Source organism: Lynx rufus, unplaced genomic scaffold (genome assembly GCF_022079265.1).
Source record: "Lynx rufus isolate CCGP_SWC_20201006 ecotype Redwood Valley unplaced genomic scaffold, mLynRuf1.p SCAF_4, whole genome shotgun sequence".
Taxonomy (NCBI): domain Eukaryota; kingdom Metazoa; phylum Chordata; class Mammalia; order Carnivora; family Felidae; genus Lynx; species Lynx rufus.
The window spans coordinates 107,598,765-107,619,847 of NW_025814856.1; the positions used below are offsets into that span (position 1 = coordinate 107,598,765).

General features: G+C 35.8%; 1 protein-coding gene across 4 annotated transcripts in view; it reads right to left on the reverse strand.

Annotated features, from left to right (window-relative positions):
• The window catches only part of ETV1 (ETS variant transcription factor 1), an 88,540-nt gene that overhangs the window by 58,866 nt on the left and 8,591 nt on the right, over positions 1–21,083 (reverse strand). For 3 of the 4 annotated variants that reach the window (XM_047096145.1, XM_047096148.1, XM_047096146.1), the window contains one exon: positions 17,919–17,972. The exons of the other annotated variant lie outside the window; for it this stretch is intronic. In XM_047096145.1, the coding sequence (XP_046952101.1) occupies positions 17,919–17,972 (54 nt within the window). The remainder of the gene's footprint in view (positions 1–17,918; positions 17,973–21,083) is intronic. 4 annotated transcript variants of the gene reach the window in all.

The following is a 21,083-nucleotide window of genomic DNA, read 5'->3' on the forward strand; positions in this document are numbered from 1 at the left end:
CGGTCAAAACTATATTTACTGCTATGTCAACCTAAAGCACCATTTAAATTTAACCTTTTGAGACTCTTAGATGTTAAAAGCATGCCCATGTGAATGAACAGATATTACAAGGCCCGCTATAGGTCACAGGTTATACAGGAATAATCGTTTTTCTAGAATTTAGTGATCAAAGAGGATGATAAACAATGACAACAGCATTCTTTCAAGCCCTTTAGTGGTCTACCAACACAACGCAGTGTAGGAAAGTCATGTGTAGAATGGGTATCTTTTTCACGTTTCCTTTTAATAGTACATTCTAAAATACAATCTGATTCTTTAGAACAGTGAGCTCTGCCAACGGGTCTGCTGTAACTCCATGTATAAGGTGACCAGTAGGTGTGTCAAATACTGCAGCCAGATGATATATGCAACAGCTTACATTAGCACTTAAACACACAAAGAAGATTTATACAGTCCTCCTTTGTAATGGATAGTTCCAAGAAACGAGAAAAATATGAAGATGAAAGAGTCCTTCTGCTCTCCTTCCATGTGTGCAAATAGAAACGAACTTTGGAGAAACACATGGATACCACCTGCAAAACAACTGTGTGATCACAAACATAATAGGCCTGGTTTGCATTCTCTTCCTTGCCCTTTGAAGTTAATAGAAGCTTTGTAAATTGTGGGTGTGCACAGGGATAAAAATTAAATCAGATAAAGCATGATTTAAAAGGAGTCTTCCCTTACAATGCATACATAAATTCTTGGCCAGTGAACATTTGTTTAAACTACCACATTAGCTGACACTAACATAATTATAAATTTTCCAATACATATGCATTATATAGTATGTTATTTGTTTTAAATACAGTAAACTACAGTGTGCCTATACGCTCAAACACATTTCCCCACTCCCCCCACCAAAAAGTTGTATATTCATTCCCCTTTGTTGTTTTCCTCTCCACTTTCTCCTCCTCAGTAATGGGTCATCAGAAATTTCATGCTTAGGAATTTCCAGGCTGGCCCATTTGTTCTTGAGATAAACCCCAGATATATGTGATTAATTTTGCTGACCCAGAAAATTCGACTTTCTCTGACCTATCAAACTTCATCTTCCCCACTATCCAACACACATCTATTATCTCCAAATGCTGCTGCCATTCTCTAGAGGGACAGAGAAGGCACTTGCCTGGTTCACAGCAACTAACACCTGGCCTTCAACGCATCTAATGTGTCCTCCCTTCATTACTGGGTCAATCACATAAAAAGTGCAGAGCCACTTGAGGTGTGGTAAGCACAGCTACAGTGAACATTGAGACACCTAGGAGGATTAAGTTCCACTTCTATGACTTCTAACTCAGGCACTAACTTCCTGTGACCTTGGACAAACCGTCTAGCCCTAAGCAACTCCTGTTTGGCAGGCAGCTTTATCTCTAACAATGTAGGGTTGTGGTTGAGTGTAAACTCCAGAGGCAGATCTGCAACTTGGTTGCTGTGTGACAAGAAACAATCCCTTTAACTACTCTGGGCCTCAATTTTTTTTTTTTTTTTTTTTTACCTGCATATAATAGTTCCTACTAGATTAGGCTGTTGTGAAGACTAGATACATTAAGGAATAAAGGGCTTAAAAGAGTATCCACCGAACAGTGAGCACTATGCAAATATTAGTGATTATTATCCATCAAATACAGAGATACGGGGTGGATTATCTCTAGGTTCATTACATTTCTAATATTTCACGGGTCTGAGTTTCCAATTCCGGACATGTTTCATTTTCTTCATGAAGCCATTCTCAACTATTCCAACCTATGTTCACCTCTTAAAAAATGAAAACAAAACACAACAAAACTATAGAATTTACTGTAACATTCATTTAACTTTAGTCAAGGGGTTTTTTATTCTTAATAACATAGTAACAGTGATGTTAGTAATTGTAAATGTCCTGACCTATGTTATCCTTGTTCCACATCTATGGTGCCCTTACTACGGTGAGCCTCTCTCTAAAACGAGGAGACAGAAATATTCAGAGATTAAGAGATATTCAGAGATGTTAGTAATTGTAAATGTCCTGACCTATGTTATCCTTGTTCCACATCTATGGTGTCCTCACTACGGTGAGCCTCTCTCTAAAATGAGGAGACAGAAATATTCAGAGATTAAGTGACCCACCAAAGTCACCCAGCTAGAAAGGAGTAGATAGGGGCCATGTCAGAACCTACACTCTTAGCTACTCTGTTAACTCCCAACTCTACTGTATCTTTACTATCCCTAGCATGTTCTCCTCTCTTCTCCAACTTCCCAGTATACTTTTCGAAGTCAGGGATTATTTGGCTCAGGGAGGCATTTTTGTTTTTTATTAATGCATAAGAACTGTATCCTAAATCAATAAATACTTAAATATTTGTCTATTATCTTGGCATTTTAACTACACAAGTAATTTATACAATTTCTAAAATGGAATAACTAAAAACATGGCTTAAAAATCGTTTGATCTGCTAAACCATTATTTTTTCTAATTGTGAGTTATGAATAGTCATGCGTGTTTCCTAGAGAACACTATGCATAGACAATCTACCATACAAACTAGAGAAAGAATGAGATCTTTCACAAATTTTTAATGTATATGCTTCCACAACTGTAGCATCTCCTCCTTTTGGGCTGGTAATGGAGCAAAATGGAAAGAAAGCTAATGTTTACTTTTTGGAGAACAATTTATTCATTATAGCTATCTAGAGAAGATATATTAGCAGCATTGGTAGGTAGAGGAAATGACATCGCAAACCAAACCCTTTTACTGCTAGATCAATCAAATGTAATCATTTTGAATTTGTTTTAACTGTATTGTTGGTGTTACTATTTTGAAAACTGTAGCTTATGAAATCCTCTGGCCTCAAAACAGGATATACATTAAATACACACTGACAATGTCTTTCTTCTATAAAGCCACTGAGGTATCAAGTATTAACCTGTGTGCCAAAATTCTGACATAAAATATCTCATTTAATCATTACATCAACCCATTTACTTTCCCTAACTTTTACATAAGAGGCTCAATAAAGTTAGGTGATTGGCCCAAGTTCACAAAAATGCTAAAATGTAGAACTAAGCACTGAACCTATATGAGCTGGCCTCCAAAGCCAACAGGACACCTTGTGAGATTAGAGCAACTTGAAGATCTCTACTTCAGGGCTGAATAATCCTCTAAGGTTAGTAATTCCAGTATTTCTTTCAGGTACAGCAGGAATCTATTTTTCTTACATTTAGCATGCAGAGGCCAATTGGTGAAACTCTTAAATTTGAATTTGTCTTCCTGTAGCTTTTGCTTTTCCATGGAAGCTAAAAATATAAGGATTTGTTACCATTAAGAATGAGTACACTAATACTCATGAAATGCTTTGGGTCAAACACACCTAGTCTGGTAGAAGTACAACCACGGCCTAATGTTTGATTCATTGGGGTAGAAGCTATTTTATAAAGATGATCTTGGGTCATTCACAATTTAATCAGCCAATTACTTTTATATGGGCTTCCAGAAGGCCATCTCTAAAGTCAAATATCATTTCTTCACAAGTGGTATTACAGCAAGGGTCCCATGGATTAATTTTTATCATTTAAATAAGAGATGATCATAAAATTAGCACCCTTCTAATATAGTTCTCATCTTGATTATTGCTATTTAACTGGTGAAATTTTTTTCTTCAAGCTGAGTGAACACTATAATTATTATTGCTTTCCATTGTAAAGGTTGCATCTTAATTGAAAAATAAACACTTTTTTTTAATTTTCAATGAATACGTGAACTTCAAAATCAACAAAAACATTGAAGATGCAGGCAATTTTGCTAGACCCACAAATTAAAGTGTCCTTGATCAACCAGAATTCATAACCCGTAATCTTAAACATAAGATGCTAACTGATCTTATAACCTGGCCAGTATCACAAGTACCAAATGTTTTCAGCTCAACTTTCTGCTTATAAATCCCTTATCTTCAAAGCAACAGTAGGTTTGAACAAACACTTCTGAATGTCTTCTGACAGTGTCACTGTGGATAGGTACTGAACTGCAGTGTGATCAATGGTAAAAGGTCAAGCTGTTCTTACAATTATTTTAGAGTATGTATAGAGACAGGCTATAAGTTGGTAGGTATAGATATCATTTCTGAGTATGGCAAAAACAAAAAAAAACAACACAACACAAAAAAGTAAATTGATCAAAATTAATGCATTTCATCACAAATATTATATGAATTGTACACTTTGTTTATTTCATATATATTTGTAGATATATAGAATAAAAGCTTATAGCATTGCCTTTTATGTCCAAACATACATGTGTAATATATTCCATATAAACACACATAATGTTATACATATCTGTGTGTGTGTGTGTGTGTGTGTGTGTGTGTGTGCATGTGTGTGCTGTGAGTGGTATGCAAGTTTTTCTAGGGGAAGGTAATGTTATCATCCCTGTTTTATGTGGAAGGAACTGAGGCACAATGATGTGAAGTTGCTTATTCAAGGTCACATACTATTAAATGGCAGAGATCTGAACTCCAGGGTCCAAGATCTATTACCTTGCTCATATGCAGTATACTGTTCTCAGTCCCCCGAGAGAATGCCATCACTTCATATTATACGACTTTAGTGTTTGAGCATTAATACTATATAAGAGCATGAACAGATATTTAAAATGTAATGTACTATCAGACAAAATGCCAAATGTGATGTTCAGCTGACTTCAGCATATTAGTAGCAAATGTCTCTGACCTAATTATATGATACTTTATTGTAAACAGTGTCCCAAACACAATTTAAAAATTCTCTTTTGAGAGCACCATTATTTTGTTAAGCAAACATTCAGGATTCCTGAAACTAAAGGCTTATGTATACACAGAACTTAACCACATTTCTACAATTCAAAGCATGAGGATGAAGATTTTCATAGAGTCATAGGGAATTTACAGGGCTGTCTACTCCACCCTTAATTTCCATATATGTGTTATTTTGTACATTACGTTATAAATTAGAAGACACTTATAAATAAGAAACATTTTTATAACAGTTTTATTTTTCCTGAATGTATATCATACAAACATATAGACTTGTACATATGTGCACATGCACTTGGCAAAAATATTTACATGAATTTTTTTCACTTGTGGAGTCACAGCATTTCAATAAATGAGTGGTTGCCACAGTTTGCTGTGTGCTATCGTGTGCACAAGAGCAAATGTCACGTGAGTCCTGGTTCTGCCATTCACTATTTGTAGGACTCTGGTTATTGCACTAAACCTGTATGAGCCTTGTCTGCCCTGCTCCCGTCCCAGGGTACTGTGAAGAGCAAATGAGTTGACGGATGTGAAAATGATCTATGAACTCTAAACTGCTAAGCAAATAAAAAAGGAGATTGGTGCTATCGCTACTATTGTTTTTATCTTTCATTCCATAGCATCTAGCATAATACCTGGCACTCGGGATGTTTGTTGTCTAAACTTATTTTTCATTATGAGGGAAAAAAAAGCTTTCTGGTTCTTAACCAAAACAACATGCTGCATTTTACCAAAATAAAGATGCCAGATCTTTAGATGCTAAAACTGTTATCCACTTAACTATATAATTAATATCAAAATGAGAGTATTTTTTTCTCATTTCATAATCACAGCATTTGTATTTTACTATGCTTCCAATTATTGTAATTTTGCATTAAGGTTTAGGAAGCATTTTAAAACCAGTCCTAACCAAAAAAAGAAAAAAAAAAAAGGTTTTATATATTTAGAGAGAAAGAGGGTAGGGGCGGGAGATTTGCTGATGATTAGAATTTGACAAAAAACAATTTAAGAAAAGTAAGAATGGAGTATTTTAAACAAAACACAGAAGGAGCCATTTGGATATGTGGGTCTCCTTATGTGTACTTCAGGTAACTACCTCTAAATATATATAAACGGATAGGTCTGTACATTCCATAAGCACATTATCCAAACCTTCAGAAATTGCCATTTAAAGGCCAAGGACCTAAATTTTCACTTTGTGATCAATGGGACAGCTTTATCACAAGATGAGGTGACTGAAGTGTATTGATTAGCTGATAACCTTCTAATGCACCGGCCTTTAATCTGCAATAAAACAGTGAATGTAAGGAGAGCTTTCAGAAAGGAATACAGGGCTTGATTTTCCTAGTGGAAAACAATGTCGAGAGGCTCAGTATGGCAAAAGACCCAGAAAAACAGAGCGATGACATCCAGTTACTTGGCTTTCCCAGCAGACCCGTGAGTTGAGGCAACTGTGTCACCTGACATTCTACCCCAGTGCCAAGAACCAGAGTGAAATCAAATCAACATAATAAGGCTGTTGTGTCCATGAGGATGGAGAAAAACAACCTCAAACAGCAGTAAAAGTTCACTTCACAGCATGACTGCCATTTCAAAGGAAAAGCTAACACTACTGAAGTGAACACTTCAGTATTACACATATATCTTGATAGGAATGAGCCATTTTTACCGGAGTCCAGTGGCCTTAACAGTATGTGACAGAACTTTTGCTGGCTAATCTGTGGCTGAAAGAAACCCTAAGAAAACCTTATGTTTGGGCCTTAAATATCAGTATTAAAAGGTTCAGGGGGAAAGGTGGAGAAAGGGGGATAGATTTCTTTCTGATCAAAATTTATCCAGAACTGGGTATTGGGTTCTAGGTCTTGATCATAATTAATGTGAAAAACCCAAAGAACAGTAAACCGTGATTATGTACAAACACATTAAAACTGATAGAGTAGATAAACAAAAACTTGGCATAAAGATATATCAAACTGAATTTATTCCTTCTTACAACAAAATTAAATTTCTACTAATGGGGTAGCAAAGCTTAAATTACCTTCTTTAACAAGAAAATGGTTGAGAAAAATATTTCCTACTCCAGTGTGACAAATTGAGTCTTTGACAAAGAAAAGGTCACCAGTAAGTGGAAGAATCTAGGTTGGTAAAATTCTTATTTGCCATTTTCCCAACACACAAGTAAAGGTATATGATCTTTCTTGTTTAAAATCACAGAACAGAATAACCTTTCTGGAATTCAGGTTTTTACTTTACAACAAGAGCATGGGTATCATTAATCTATAATGTCTCGCCGAGCAGCAGCTCTGAGATTGTCATGAATATTTACCACTACTTAGGTGATTCCATGAGCCCTACTACTCTGACTAGTACCAATGCTAATACTCCTGGTGGATAAGTAAGAGAAAATCCTCAAGGCAGGAAAAGGCAAAGTCTACAGCCTAGATGAGAAGCAGAAGAGTTCCTAAGTAGTAAGCCCTCCCGTCTTCCTTTCCCATAGCTATGAGCTCAACTAAGTTCACAGAACATCTTTCTTAGGACAAACCCCTATGGAAAGGTTCTCTTGGTCTCTCTCTACCTTGATAAGAAGAATTTTATCAATATCAGTAACAATAACATCAATGTCCGGTATGAAGAACACTCTTTGTTAGTGATGGAAGATTGTTTTTAAGAGTAGTAACAGCTGGTGTACAAAGGACAGGTCAACAATTTCTGTCTCTAAGGGTACCTGGCTGGCTCAGTCAGTGGAACAGGCAACTCTTAATCTAAGGGTCATGATTTCAAGCCCCATGTTGTGTGTACAGCTCACAGTAAAAAAAAAAAAAAAAAAAAAGAAAAAAGATACCAAAAAAAAAAAAAAAAGAGTAGTAGCAGTTGTGAAACTTTTACAAGTGGGCTAAGTACTGGCCCTCAGGAAGGGAGAAGATCTCCCCAGACAATGCAAGTACGAGCTGGAGATCTGACCTATATAATTTCGCCTTAGGTATTTGAAAATTTTATGCCCTAGGTTGTTTGTGTTAAGTAGAGAATACTGAAAACTGTATTGTGAGATTTGATCATCAAATAATATTTATTAGAGAGCTTTCATCTGACAACAGGACTGATCACTGATAATGTCACTTAAGGGCAAATGGCTTTCCATTATCCCTCTAAGAAAAATGAAACGTGGAAAAATAGAAGCAGATAAGTTAACATTAGATTTCAAATGACTTAAGCCACCTGTGCATAAATATGTTTAAAGCATTTTTTTAAGATTCTAAATATCCAAGAAGCTATTCATTCAATTCACTGAATACCCACATGTGAATTATACCAAGATGTGTAGGACATGATCCATCCTCTATAAACCAACTTAAGTATTATTAAAATTGAGACATATGTAAAGCATTTATGAGCACATAGAATTCATTAATTCTAAGATAAGCAAAGAACAAATGGCATTCATGAATGAAATGACTCATGAATGAGTATGATAGCAAAAATTAGGGTAGGTCGGGGCACCTGGGTGGCTCAGTCGGTTAAGCATCCGACTTCGTATCAGTTCATGATCGCACGGTTCGTGAGTTCAAGCCCCACGTCGGGATCTGTGCTGACTGCTCGGAACCTGGAGCCTCCTTCAGATTCTGTGTCTCCCTTTCTCTCTGCCCCTCACCCCCCTCTCCCTTTCAAAAATAAACATCAAAAAAAAATTTTTTTTAATTAGGGTAGGTCAATATTCTGCATATATAATTGCCAGTGGAGTACATGACTCATTTAAAGACATAAGATAATCTTCTTAGTCACTATCACAGGAATTTAGGCATAGGCTAAAAGAGGTACAAACACAGACACTGACAATAATCCACTGGAAAATCTAATGGCCATAACTTTGAGCAGAGTACTTTTTGTAGATCAGCATCTAAATACACAATGACTATTCACTCACACTGTCCCCTATACAATTTCAATCCCTTGACATGGGATAAATACAACCTTATTTATCAGTTGCATGCAGTTTAGAATGCAAGTTCCATGAGAGCAGAGGTATTTTTCTTGTTTGTCCACCACTGTACTATCAGTGTCTAGACAGAACACGGCACATAATACACTCAAAAGATGTTCATTAAGTGAATAAATTTTTAGAGTCTTATAAACCTACTTAACATCCTCAATAAAAACACAAAACTATGGACATTTGCATCAGAAAATAATTTAAACTAAAATCTCATAAGTAAAATAAAAATTGTTATGCTATTAAGATTTATTATTCATATTCCAAATCATAAAAACCAAAGTAATGGATATGGCTCACATTTGTAAGAATACAATCATTCCAATTTTGCAAACAGAAAAAACAAAAAAAAAAGATTTCCCTATAGTAAGACATAAATAAAGAAGCAATCACAATTCAAGCCTCTTCTATGGGATCTAAAATCACCCCTAACACAATTGTAAAGCCAAAAACTAGGAGTTAACTATGAAACAAACTTCTGACAGGTTTAACAATATGGCCTGTACAGCAAAATGAACTTCTTTGCTAAAGTTTAGATTTAAATAATAGTCAGAATGCATATAAAACCATTACACAAAAGTTGTACAAAGGTACTTTTTCTAACTGAAAGTTTAATTAGGCATCATGTAAACCGGATTTCAATCTGGCCATTTCTGATATACTGTCAATAACTGAGTTCTTGAGTTAACATCATCCTCACCTACTGTCAAGAGCAAGAAATGCTTGTTGGGGGTGTAATTCGTTACATTTTTAAAAAGCAACCACCACTGGTTTGTTCCCAGGTTTTGGCACCAAAAAAGAAGGAAGTCAACCACATCAAATCAACCATTTTTACTTACTGCTACACAGTACAAACCATCATTAAGAGAAAATTCAATAACAGAATCAAATACATACTGTGCATCTTAAGTAGATGTTTATGTTATAAAAGAGGGAGAGTAGAAAAAAACGGTAAAAATAAAAACCCATAAAAACACTAAACACAGTTATGACATAAAGGTCCACATGTACTACTTTAGTTCAAATTATTTCTTCTTTATATCTGACTCCATAAAATTTACATTTCTTATGAAATGGCGACCCAACGATGTACTTATTTTCATGACTGCTTTGACCTTATTTGCAAATACTAATAAATGTTGTTTTTTGCTCTTTTTTATTCATTAGTATACATAAGTATATGTATGTATATTAAAAATACTGGACCAAAGAATATAATATTTTATGTAAGCTTTCCAACAAATACTGTTTAAGCTTTTAGCTTAATAAGCCCAGTAACTGCATAATGATATATTAATTTAATATTAAGTAAAATTTAACCAAAGATGGCACAGATCACTTGCCCTAAAATAATTTGTTACTAATTATAGGCAGAGTAAATGGAAAGGATTTATTGGCATACTTTCTTTGATCATATTACTGAAGTCAATTTCTAGGATAATGTGTTAAACTAAAGGCCAAATTTAAGAGGACATATAAAATAGGAAAGAAAAAGCTAAAAACTTGGAAGTTAAATGTATAATTTCAGTTTTCAGCCATAACAAAGCAACAAACTCCAGTTTTGTGGGGAGTTGAGTGTTACTTTGTCTTTTGGTTTTCACTCTGAACCATCTACCTTAGGAAGAATGAGATGATAAAACCAAAAATTTTGAAAAGAATCTATCAGAACAGACTTGATTAAAACTGATGCAGGGGCGCCTGGGTGGCGCAGTCGGTTAAGCGTCCGACTTCAGCCAGGTCACGATCTCGCGGTCCGTGAGTTCGAGCCCCGCGTCTGGCTCTGGGCTGATGGCTCAGAGCCTGGAGCCTGTTTCCGATTCTGTGTCTCCCTCTCTCTCTGCCCCTCCCCCGTTCATGCTCTGTCTCTCTCTGTCCCAAAAATAAATAAACGTTGAAAAAAAAAAAAAAACTGATGCAGATTTCTAGCTATAAGTATATAGGCACAGTAATCTCTATTTACACATATTTCTCCATTAATTGTGGTTTTTCTAAAGTCTACCTTTTTATATTCAGCAAGCATTCACCATATTAGATACTAACACTTCTTTTTTCCTTGAATGTGGAAAAAGTGCCATAATCATAATGTGTTCCAGGCTGGAGAGATTATTTATTTCCTTGTCATTTTACAGATAAGTAAACAAAGGTTACCTGACATGTCCAAGGTGTATGATTTAGAGTTTGTTTCTTCTATTGAACTTGATAGATTCTAGGTTATCTAAAGCAAAATTTCTTATAAGATGTAGCTTTTTTTCTACTGGCTTTGGGTTTTCATTTGAAAAATACATTCTTGGTGAAATAATCTAGCACCAAACTGCTTGTTTTGCTGACAAGGTCGTCACCAGACACTAAACTGTGATAAGCATAACGCAGATGTGCACAACCAATGGAAGAGTAGATGGTCTGATGACAAGAATCCCTAGTGGATGCACCTGGAACCGGGTGGGGCCACCACCTGTTGGTTCTCTGATGGGAACCAACCCTTATAAGGGGTTGATCCCTTATAAACTAGAGGGGAAGATCCCTTACAAACTAGGACTGATTCTACTATGACCAGTGAGCAATGACTGTCTCAAGGTAAATGTAAGAGAAAAGAAGTAGAAAGTCATCTTTGGAACTGGAAAATACAAATAATTCTAGCAAAGACAAAAAAACTAAGGAGCTATTTTAACAATATCATTTTTCTATAGACTTCATTTTTAATTTCCTGGTGTATTTAAATACGAAAATGACAGTGTATTACTTACATAAAAATTTCCAGAAACTACATGTATCACATCATGAATTGTATATGTTTATGAATAGTAGAGCCCATCCTAAACTTAATTGCAAAAGACTGATACCGCTGCCGTTGTTGCACAAGTAAGTAAATGACAACTAAGCGAAATGTCTGACCCTGTGTTGTGTGGAAAGCCTACATCAGAATCCTCTAACAGCTCATTAGAAATTAGGGGACCCAATTCCACACCTGAAAGTCAAGCTCTCGTAAGATAGGGAACATGAAGCTGCATTTGAACAAGCTTTCCAAACTATGCTTGTTCATTTCCAAGTGTGAATAAGATTACTGGACTTCTGTAGAATTACATATCTGAGTACTTTCAAAATATTAATTAAAACACATTTCAAATGCTTATCTTCTCAAATGGGGTGCAAGATAAAATCTAAACCTGATAAATTAAGAAGTTGCAGTGTAAGGATATTATTTAACATGTGGCATAAATGAAAAGGCATTAAGAAAGGAAAGAAAGAAAGAAAGAAAGAAAGAAAGAAAGAAAGAAAGAAAGAAAGAAAGAAAAGAGAAAAGAAAAAGGTTGCCTAAGGAAAATGGGGAACGATCTTATTTGTGGGTTTTTTTTCCTACTCTATGAACATACTGCTTTGATAAAATATTCAAAAAGACAAAAAGAAAAAGAAAAAAGCCCAATACACCTGAAACAACAAAAACAATACACAAAGGAAACAGAATCTTCAAGCGCTAGCTACAGCTTAGATCTCAAGCAATACTACCTAAGATGAGGAAGGCAGGAGGCTACTCATCCTTGAAATGGATGGTTTGAGTCTGACTATAGTGGCATGTTTAAAAATGCCTCATTTTTTTTTAAAGAAAACAAAACACAGTAACAAACTCATGTTCCCAAATCCCAGAAATGGAATTCCTCTCTGAATATATGCTCACCTTCTGGTAAAGAAACTGTAGGAATGAAAGACAATGTCTTCCTGGCCAGTCATATCCAAAAAGTGAAACAGGCAAGAAAGGTTTCAAAATTAGTAATAAAAAGCAAACTTAAAAAAAAAAAAAGCAAACTTTTATAAAGTACTCACTATATGTGTAGAAAGGAACACAGTGCAAAAAGATAGCTTAGTAGAAAAGCAGAAAAAATAAACAAAAATGACACATGCATGGAACTTCCCTATCCAGGATAAGGACGTGTTAATTTAAAAGAAAGTATTCAGTCAGGGTCTGCATACACTTCTCTGGCTTCAGTTTCTTAAAAAGAAGATTTGCAATAGTAATCTGTTAAGGTCCTCCTTCCCCCGGCCCCATGTAACTGCAAAAAGGACCAAAGTACTATGGTTTTTTTTTTAATTTTTTAATTCGTAAGAAAAAGAAGTATAGCTACGACTTTTATTTATTTGAACAAGGTATCACCCACATAATAGAGGCTTTAAACAGCTGAGACCCCACACGCTGGTTTGTCCTGATTCTTTTCAGTTGGGCCACCAGTGCCATATTACAAATTTCAATTGAAGTATACAAACTTGCAAGCTTTTAATATTTGCTTTGTGATGCACAAACATAGCAGAGTCAAGGTTATTATTATTCCTTTAATGACACTATTCTAACTGAATTCCATTCCACTATTCTTTCTTGAGTGTAAGAGAAAGGAGTACAGTTACAAAGATCTATCCCGCTGGGAATTTTTGCATAACCCTGGTTATACCCCTGGGAATGTTCTGGGAAGAGGTAAAATGTAAATGAGAACACCATCTATCATGTGAATCACTTAGAGAAAACAATGAAAGGAACTAATATAACCAAATGGAAGCAAACTAGTTAGAAAACTTATATTATTGCAGTGAAAAAAATGATATGCAGATTTCAAAAGATGAGTGCTACAACTAAAATGTAAAGTATGTAGTTTAAAATATAAGATTATTAATGTATAAATTTAAAGCACATAATCTACAAAACTTCAGTTTATATATAGATGTGCATCTAATTTGGAAAGATAAGGCTAATCTACCTTCTAAATATTCTTTAAATTCTCTTTTCTGAAAAAGACAGAATTCTACTTCCTCTGGACTAAAGCATATCTTAAAGTAATTCTGCTTTATTCAGCAGAGTGTCTGAGTTCTGAAAAGATTTGTTTCTAAGTCATAAACAATTTGTGATAGCCAAGTAATCTTTTCTTATAGCCTCCATTCACTTCCCAGGATGGACTTGTAGGGAGTTGTTTTGTTTTTGTTTTTGTTTTTTTCATTTGCTTTTGATGTCTACATAGGTGTTCCAAAAGTCAGCACCCTTCAAAACGATCAGCAGCAAGCTATAGATCTTTCTATTCTGGATTTCCAATTGACATGTTTTAGAAGTAAAAATAAAGAATGGGAATATTTTTAGGGAAAACCCAAGTATTATGGTTTAATCTCATTTTTCACCATGTTTGAATGCTCTGTTCTCTACTTTTCTACATAGATTCACACATTACAGACAAATGTATGCTCTGTAATCCAGTGTTGAGCAGACTTTAGCTGTTCATTCTCCAAACCTACATTTATCAAAGGGCTAAAGCAATAAAAAGAGAAGCATTTTATGTGGTTGAGGTAGGTAAGGAAATCTGGTTATTTACATTTGAAAAAAGGGCCCCATAGAATTTGTAGATGGGCCACACAGAGGGGGTGGGGTTTCTTTCTATTCCTAGAGATAGGATGCCTCTGCTCCACTAGGCATTCCCAGAGAAGAATCAAACATTTGTATAGGGCATTTAGCAGACAATCTAACCTTTCAGTTCCAATATTTGATAACCTCTTGCCTCCAGAAATCCTTAGAATTTAATTCATATACCCTATTTCTCTTTTTAAATCATTTTCCTTTGTTCTGTTCTCAATGAATGAACATCGAAATCAGCTGTTCACCATCTTCTGAACAACAGTTTTTTATGTCAATGAAAATGTGAAATAAAGCACATCTCCATTTCCTTTTCATTAGACTATTTCAGATTTATTTTCACCTTTGTTTAGAGGTCTCCTTCATAATTAGGTGTTTTATTCACAAGTCCCAGAACTTCACTTGTTAAACTGTAAATATTCACTACTGAGGACAAATAAAACTTTACCATTGTGAAAATTTTGGCTAAACAATCATGGTTTTAGCATGTTTTTCCAAAATGAGATTACATCTATTGTTTTAAGGCGTGATCATGTATTTCTACCTTAAGAAGGGAATTAAGACTTTGAAAAGACTTAGGAGGAAAAAAGTCCTAAGAAGCAGATAACATTTAGGGTAACCACTTTATCTTCTGTGCTGCTGTATTTGCTAAACAGATATGCTCCTAATCCTGCAACAGTTTAGTCTTATTGAAGAAAGACATGTATCTAAAATGTTACAAGGTGCTGTGGAGTCTCACTCTGCAGGGTATGGACGGCAAGACAAAGTCAGGCAAGACTTCAACATGGTGAAGCCTAAGGGGAGTCTGGAGTAGGAGGTCTGCCACCACCACAGAGCAAAAGCACAAGTTTAAAAAAGCAAAATGAGCCACATGTACAAAGGCAGAGAGACCTGAAACAGCGTCATCTGTTCCGAGACCTGAAAAATTAGAAGGGCTCAAGCTCAGCAGATAGGGAGGAACCAGGTGCTGGGCTGGCAAAAGTTAAAACTGACATAGCAAGTCGAGGTCCAGATTGTAGAATAATGTTCTGGAAGACTTTGCTCCGAAGGGAGTTTAAGGAGAAAATTAACAAGGTCAGACAGCTATGTATTAATGCCACTTCAGAGAATGCATTGGGAGGAGGGAAAACTGAAGGCAAGAACACCAATTAAAAGGCTTATGCACTAGACCAGTCAAGACAGAATGTGGGTGTGAACCCAGAGCATGAAACAGAGATAAGCAGAGACCACAAAATGAAGAGATTTTTGAAAGGCAGAATCAACAACTTGGTAAGGTGAGCAACTGAAAGTGCACAGTAAAGAACTGGGAGGGATTGAAGATAAAGATTTCCCGCTTGGATGGTGATGTCATCAACTGGGAAAGGCAAGGGAAGCAGACGAGAGAGGCTGATCAGGAAAAATCGTAACAATAATTTCCACACTGGCCTGGCTGAGCAGGAATCGTCTGTGGAACACCACGGGTAACAGTGTTTTACGCCAATGCCAAGCTAAGAGCGGAGGGTTGAGTCCGGATGTGTTGCATTTTTCTGACTTGGCACAAGCATCAAGGATGAGTTGGTGGAGCAGTGAAGATGCCCAGTAGACAGGGGCAGAGGGGACACACACGCTAGAGATAATGATGTGGGAGACATCACTACACAAAACTGGGCTGACCACTACCGCAGCCAAGAGCCACATGTCTATTCATATCTAAGGTCGTAAAAATTAAACAAAAAAATTCCCATCTTCAGTCTCATGAACCACACTTCATGTGCCCAGTGAGCAATGTGTTTAGTGGCTATAATGCAAATGCTTCAGATACAGATCACTTCCATCGTCACAGATAGTTCTACGGGACTTTGCAGGGATGGCACATGTTAAATAAGAGCAAAGGCTTGCAGACAGAACCCTAGGGAAACAGAAGGGCAGGAAGATGAGTGGAGTGAAGAGGAGTTATCAAAGCAGTAAAAAGGGAAAGGAAAAAATCACCCCACTGTGGACCACGAGAACAAAGAGTTCAAGGACACAAAAGAGTCAAGAATTTGAAAAACTGAAAAGACACCAAAATAAGAAAAGGAACGAATTTGTATTTTTTGGTAGTGATTTTACCCTTGCATTTGGTATAGTATTGGAAGCATTACCAATTTCTTCAGATGTAAAATGACTCAAGGAGAATACTTCTCGCACTCAGATGACAGGTTTAACTTTTAGAAAACACTCAAATGTCCAGAAAGAGCAATGCTAGAAGTGTGACCATTCCCTTCCCACACTGTAAAGAAGAAAGGCAGGCCTTGCCTAGCCAGCATCCTTAGATGTCATCTTTCTGGGAATTTCTAAGAATCTCTAATTAGTTCTACATCATTGTTGAATAGGCTTCTTGAAATCGTATTCTAATAACTATATTCAGACATTAAACAGCACACAAAATTATCTTCTCAGATCAAAAATTAAGCTGAGAGAAGACCAGTTACCAGGGGCTGGGGGCAGTGGGGAGTTAGTTTTTAGTAAGCACAGAGTTTCAGTATGAGATGATGAGAAAGTTCTGGAGGTGGCCAGTGTCGATGTTTGCATAACAACGTGAGTGACACTGAACTGCCCACTTATAAAATGGCTAAAATGGTAAATTTTCTGTTACGTATATTTTACCACAGTCAAGCAAAGAAAACTGTAATAGAGCTCAACTAAAACACAGGAGAGGATATGGATATAACCTCTCACAACTCTTGACACCTGGGGAATTGAAAACACCAAACATAAAAGGGGAAAACATGGCTTACAGACATCTGTTTCTCAAAGTCACAGAGGTATCTGTAGGAGATGTGTGATATTAGGTGTGAGAATATGGGTTTGCTAAATTGTAAGGTGGAAAGCATTTCTGGTAGCTATTGATACTGCCCCCTGTGAAACTGTCAGTGGTCTGGAAAAAATGAGACAAGTTAGAGCTTTAAGTGGTACTAATGAATGGAAACGTATTAGGTCAGTTTCATAATCAAGATGGCATTTATACCCCTTTCTTTACTATTTACACCTCAGGTCCACAGCTGTAGTTAGTTGGTAGAATGGCAAAGCCTAAATAGAGAAGGAGCCCCCGAGGCAGCCATGTTTGTACAAGCATAATGCTCACTCGGGGATTCCTGGGAGGCGAGCATCCTGTGAATCACAACTCACGCATTCTCTGACAGGCCCTAGAGCAAGGCTCAGGGAAAGAAATACCGGAAGGGATCTTAAGAGAAGCCAAGGGCTCCGTCCATGCGTCTTACTGTAACTAGGAAGCAGAAAACGAAGGTAAAAACTAAATCAAAACAAGTGCAAGTTCATGAATGTAAAATAACACGAGCCAATGCATTTGTATAAGTTATTCAATAAATAATCTCACATGGATGTTAACTACTGACTTTCTCCCATCAGCATTTAGTCTTTTTCTCGTGAACATAACAAAAAAAATTGTAAGTAAACACTTGCACGTTCATGGATCGCACCCTATTTCTTCTCCGAGGATATTAACCGAATACAGAGAATAGGACCATCTTTTAATCAAAACAGTTTTCCTCGGCTACTCTTTGGAGCTCTACTCAGATCATATAGGGACCCTGCTGATGTCACAACTTGACAAATATAATCATCTCATGACTGTAAGCTAGAAAGGTACCAACATAATGCAAGAACAGACACTGGAAGTAGAAACCAACCAGAGAGAAAGAAGGAAAGAAGGAAACAAGAAAGACAGAAAAATTCAAGAGATGAGTCATACTATACTTACAACTTTCAGTCTGATAGTCTGGCACAAACTGCTCATCATTGTCAGGTACCTGAGCTGAAGAAAAAAAGAAATTAAAAAAAAATTAAGAGAGAAACTGCCAAGGCATAAGGAATGTCAAGTAAGATCTTTCAAGTAAGATCTTTTTCAGCTCCGATCAAACCTGTGATTATTTGCCAATGAGCTCCTATTTCAACCGGTATTGACGGCCATACTTGGGAGGGAAAATAGAAGCAACCATTGATGTCAACTAGAAAACATTTTATGTCAGAAATGTAATTGGGGCAGTTGTGGTCCCTCTGACTATCACCTGCCAGATGGAAATAAGAGAGACATACAAAATAGAAGAAGCTACAGGATTTCTATTAGCTGCAGTGCTTCTTTGCAAGAATGAAGCAAGAAGTATTTCAATTCACTCACAGCCAGTGCTTCAGCAGCCCATCTAAATTAACTACACAATTTCTTTCAAACGACGTGCAGCTCCACACATCCCTCTGCTTTTTCAGAAATGCCTGCTTCTGGTATGTTCGGCCTATTGCAAATTAGACTGCCATAATTAAAAATGTTTGACCTAAATTTGGGCAAAATAGGCTACAGACTTTTTTTTTTTTTTTTTTTAATGAGAGCATTGTCTTATATTTTGGTCGTATATAAGACAATATTGTATTTTAGTGGTTGTGTCATAATACAGTATAAATAATAAAAATAAAGTCAATCTTTTCATACCAAGTATTTTCCTGGCAACTATACAACACTAATGAAAAGAATATCACTAGTTCATCAACCCTCACGTCAAATACCTTCCCTATTTTTAGTAAAGGAAAAAAATACTGAATAGCAAGGACTTAATGCATTCAGCAGCCATCAAAACACAAGGACAGTTTTTCGCTTCTAAAATATTTTCATCACGGTTGATTCAGACATCAAAATAACCTATTCCAAATTAACAAGATATTCCTAAAACAAGTTTTCGGGTATACACACAGATATACATACTCACATATACACAAACTACATAAAACAGAAGTTAGTTACTTTTAATTTGGTAAAAATAGGAGTTGTTCTATTTAACTTTAGCTATGATGTGATTACTAGTATTACTTTACTAGTATTATCTAATACTGAAACGTTTTACCCAGTCAAGTCATATTAAAATAAATGTCAATTAATTTTTTTAAAAAGAGCCTACGCTGAATGGGGAAAGTTTCTGAACAGAATCACTCTTTGCTGAAAAAGTTTTGGATTGGTAGTTGAATGATTTAAGAAAAATTCCCTAGAAAAAGGAATTCTGTATTAAAATTTTTGTATAAAAAAGAAATACAACATAAATAGGATTAAGCATTCTTTTGTGTTGGCTTATTTAATCACATTTTTTAAACGGGAAATATCCGGCTGAATAAAATTTATATCATGTTTTCAAAAGGAGAACCAATGAAAATCTTGCCAAGTATTAAAATATATACAATGTGACATTAAATTCTTTCCTAACGTTCTCTGTGAACCAGGAGATCAGCTTATTAAAGACAAATTCCATCCTCTGTCACCAAAAATGTTAAGAACTTTTTTCCAAGCTATTAACTGATCAACCAACCTATAATAAAAGCAGAGATTTCTTTTGCCCCCTTCATATTCCACTAATGTCTGCTACCATGGATAACGAAGGTCATGCGAACTTCAAATCATAGTTTTATGACTTCCTATCAGTGTAAACTACATGCATTATTTAACCTATTTGAACTGTATTTTATTCCTCGGTGTAAAAGTGTTAATACAGGTTTTCTGTGACAACTACATGGAATTCTAAATGTGACTTATTTTTTCCAAATTTTCACCTCTCACCCACTTCTTTCAATTCACACACACACAACTCCTCCCGTCATTACAATGCACGTTACACACCTTTAGTTCTCGGGAATTATATTGGAAAGGGATTAAAAAAAACTGCTACAATTTGTACATTAGTATTCTCTAACTATAAACATTTTTTCACATTACAGTAAGCTTCATTTTTCTCACAGAGTTGTACAAGTAGAGTTTTCACACCAAAAAAAAAAAATGTTTTCAATATCTACTTAATAAATAACAGCACGTAGACAGAACCAAATCCTACACATTTCTCCATCAAATCCACATGTTTTGGTTTGCCTTCGAAATTAACAGCTAAACAGACATAACTATTGAGATGCAAAATTATCAGCCACAGCAATTACTATGCTTTTTAAAAGCCAACATTTACAAGAATCTAATAAAAATGTAATATCCCTTTACAGGAATAGTTAAAAATAGCTGGTGAGTAACAAAAATATATTTGTAACTGAATATGCTGGTATGAGTGTCCTAAAGGCCAGATATTATTTTTTCCTTACTATCATAAGACAAAATTGCAACTCTGGGATATGTATCACTGCAAGAGAGACATAAAAATCACTGATGATTTTTTTGATACGTGGTATGTGCTGGAATATGTTGGGGAGCAAAAAAAGCAAAATTTTAGAACAAGCTGGAAGTTATACTTCCAGATACATAGAAAATAGGTGCGTAACAATTTGTAAAAAGAATAAGAATACGAATTGCTGTAGAGCTGCTATTTCTGTTCTAACTCTTTAACATACTGAATAAATACTTCACACTTATGCCTGAACATATTACAGAATTTTAACAAAAAACATATGACTCACATTTTCACAGAAGCTAATCTTAAGGAACTGAATAGACCAAATGAAGCAGGCATGCTACTTAAATAGACAAAGGCTTAAGTATACTTCTAATTTCAAGTTAGAGTAAAAGGAAAGCAGTTAACGAAAAACACACGTTGGATCTGGGCAAGGAAAATATGACAAAGTATTGCCACACTCGTATCATGCGTTTCCTTTTTTCCTCAATTCACGGGAATTCTGTGAAGTAGCAAACTACAGCTGCCTGAAAATTTGTGGCAAGCCATACCAACTCCAAAGTGGAAAATTAACAATAGAGGCCAACCTTTAAAAAATACTATTTTCACTGCTATCTATTATCAACTATGCTTGCAATAATCACCTTTGGGGAATGAAAATGTTTCCCCACACTATGTAATTAAAGAGGAAGGGGAAGAGTAAGAAAGGACAAGGGGGAAAAGTATATACCAAAAGACCAATAAAAGGCTTTCAAGAAGATTAAGCATGTGGATTT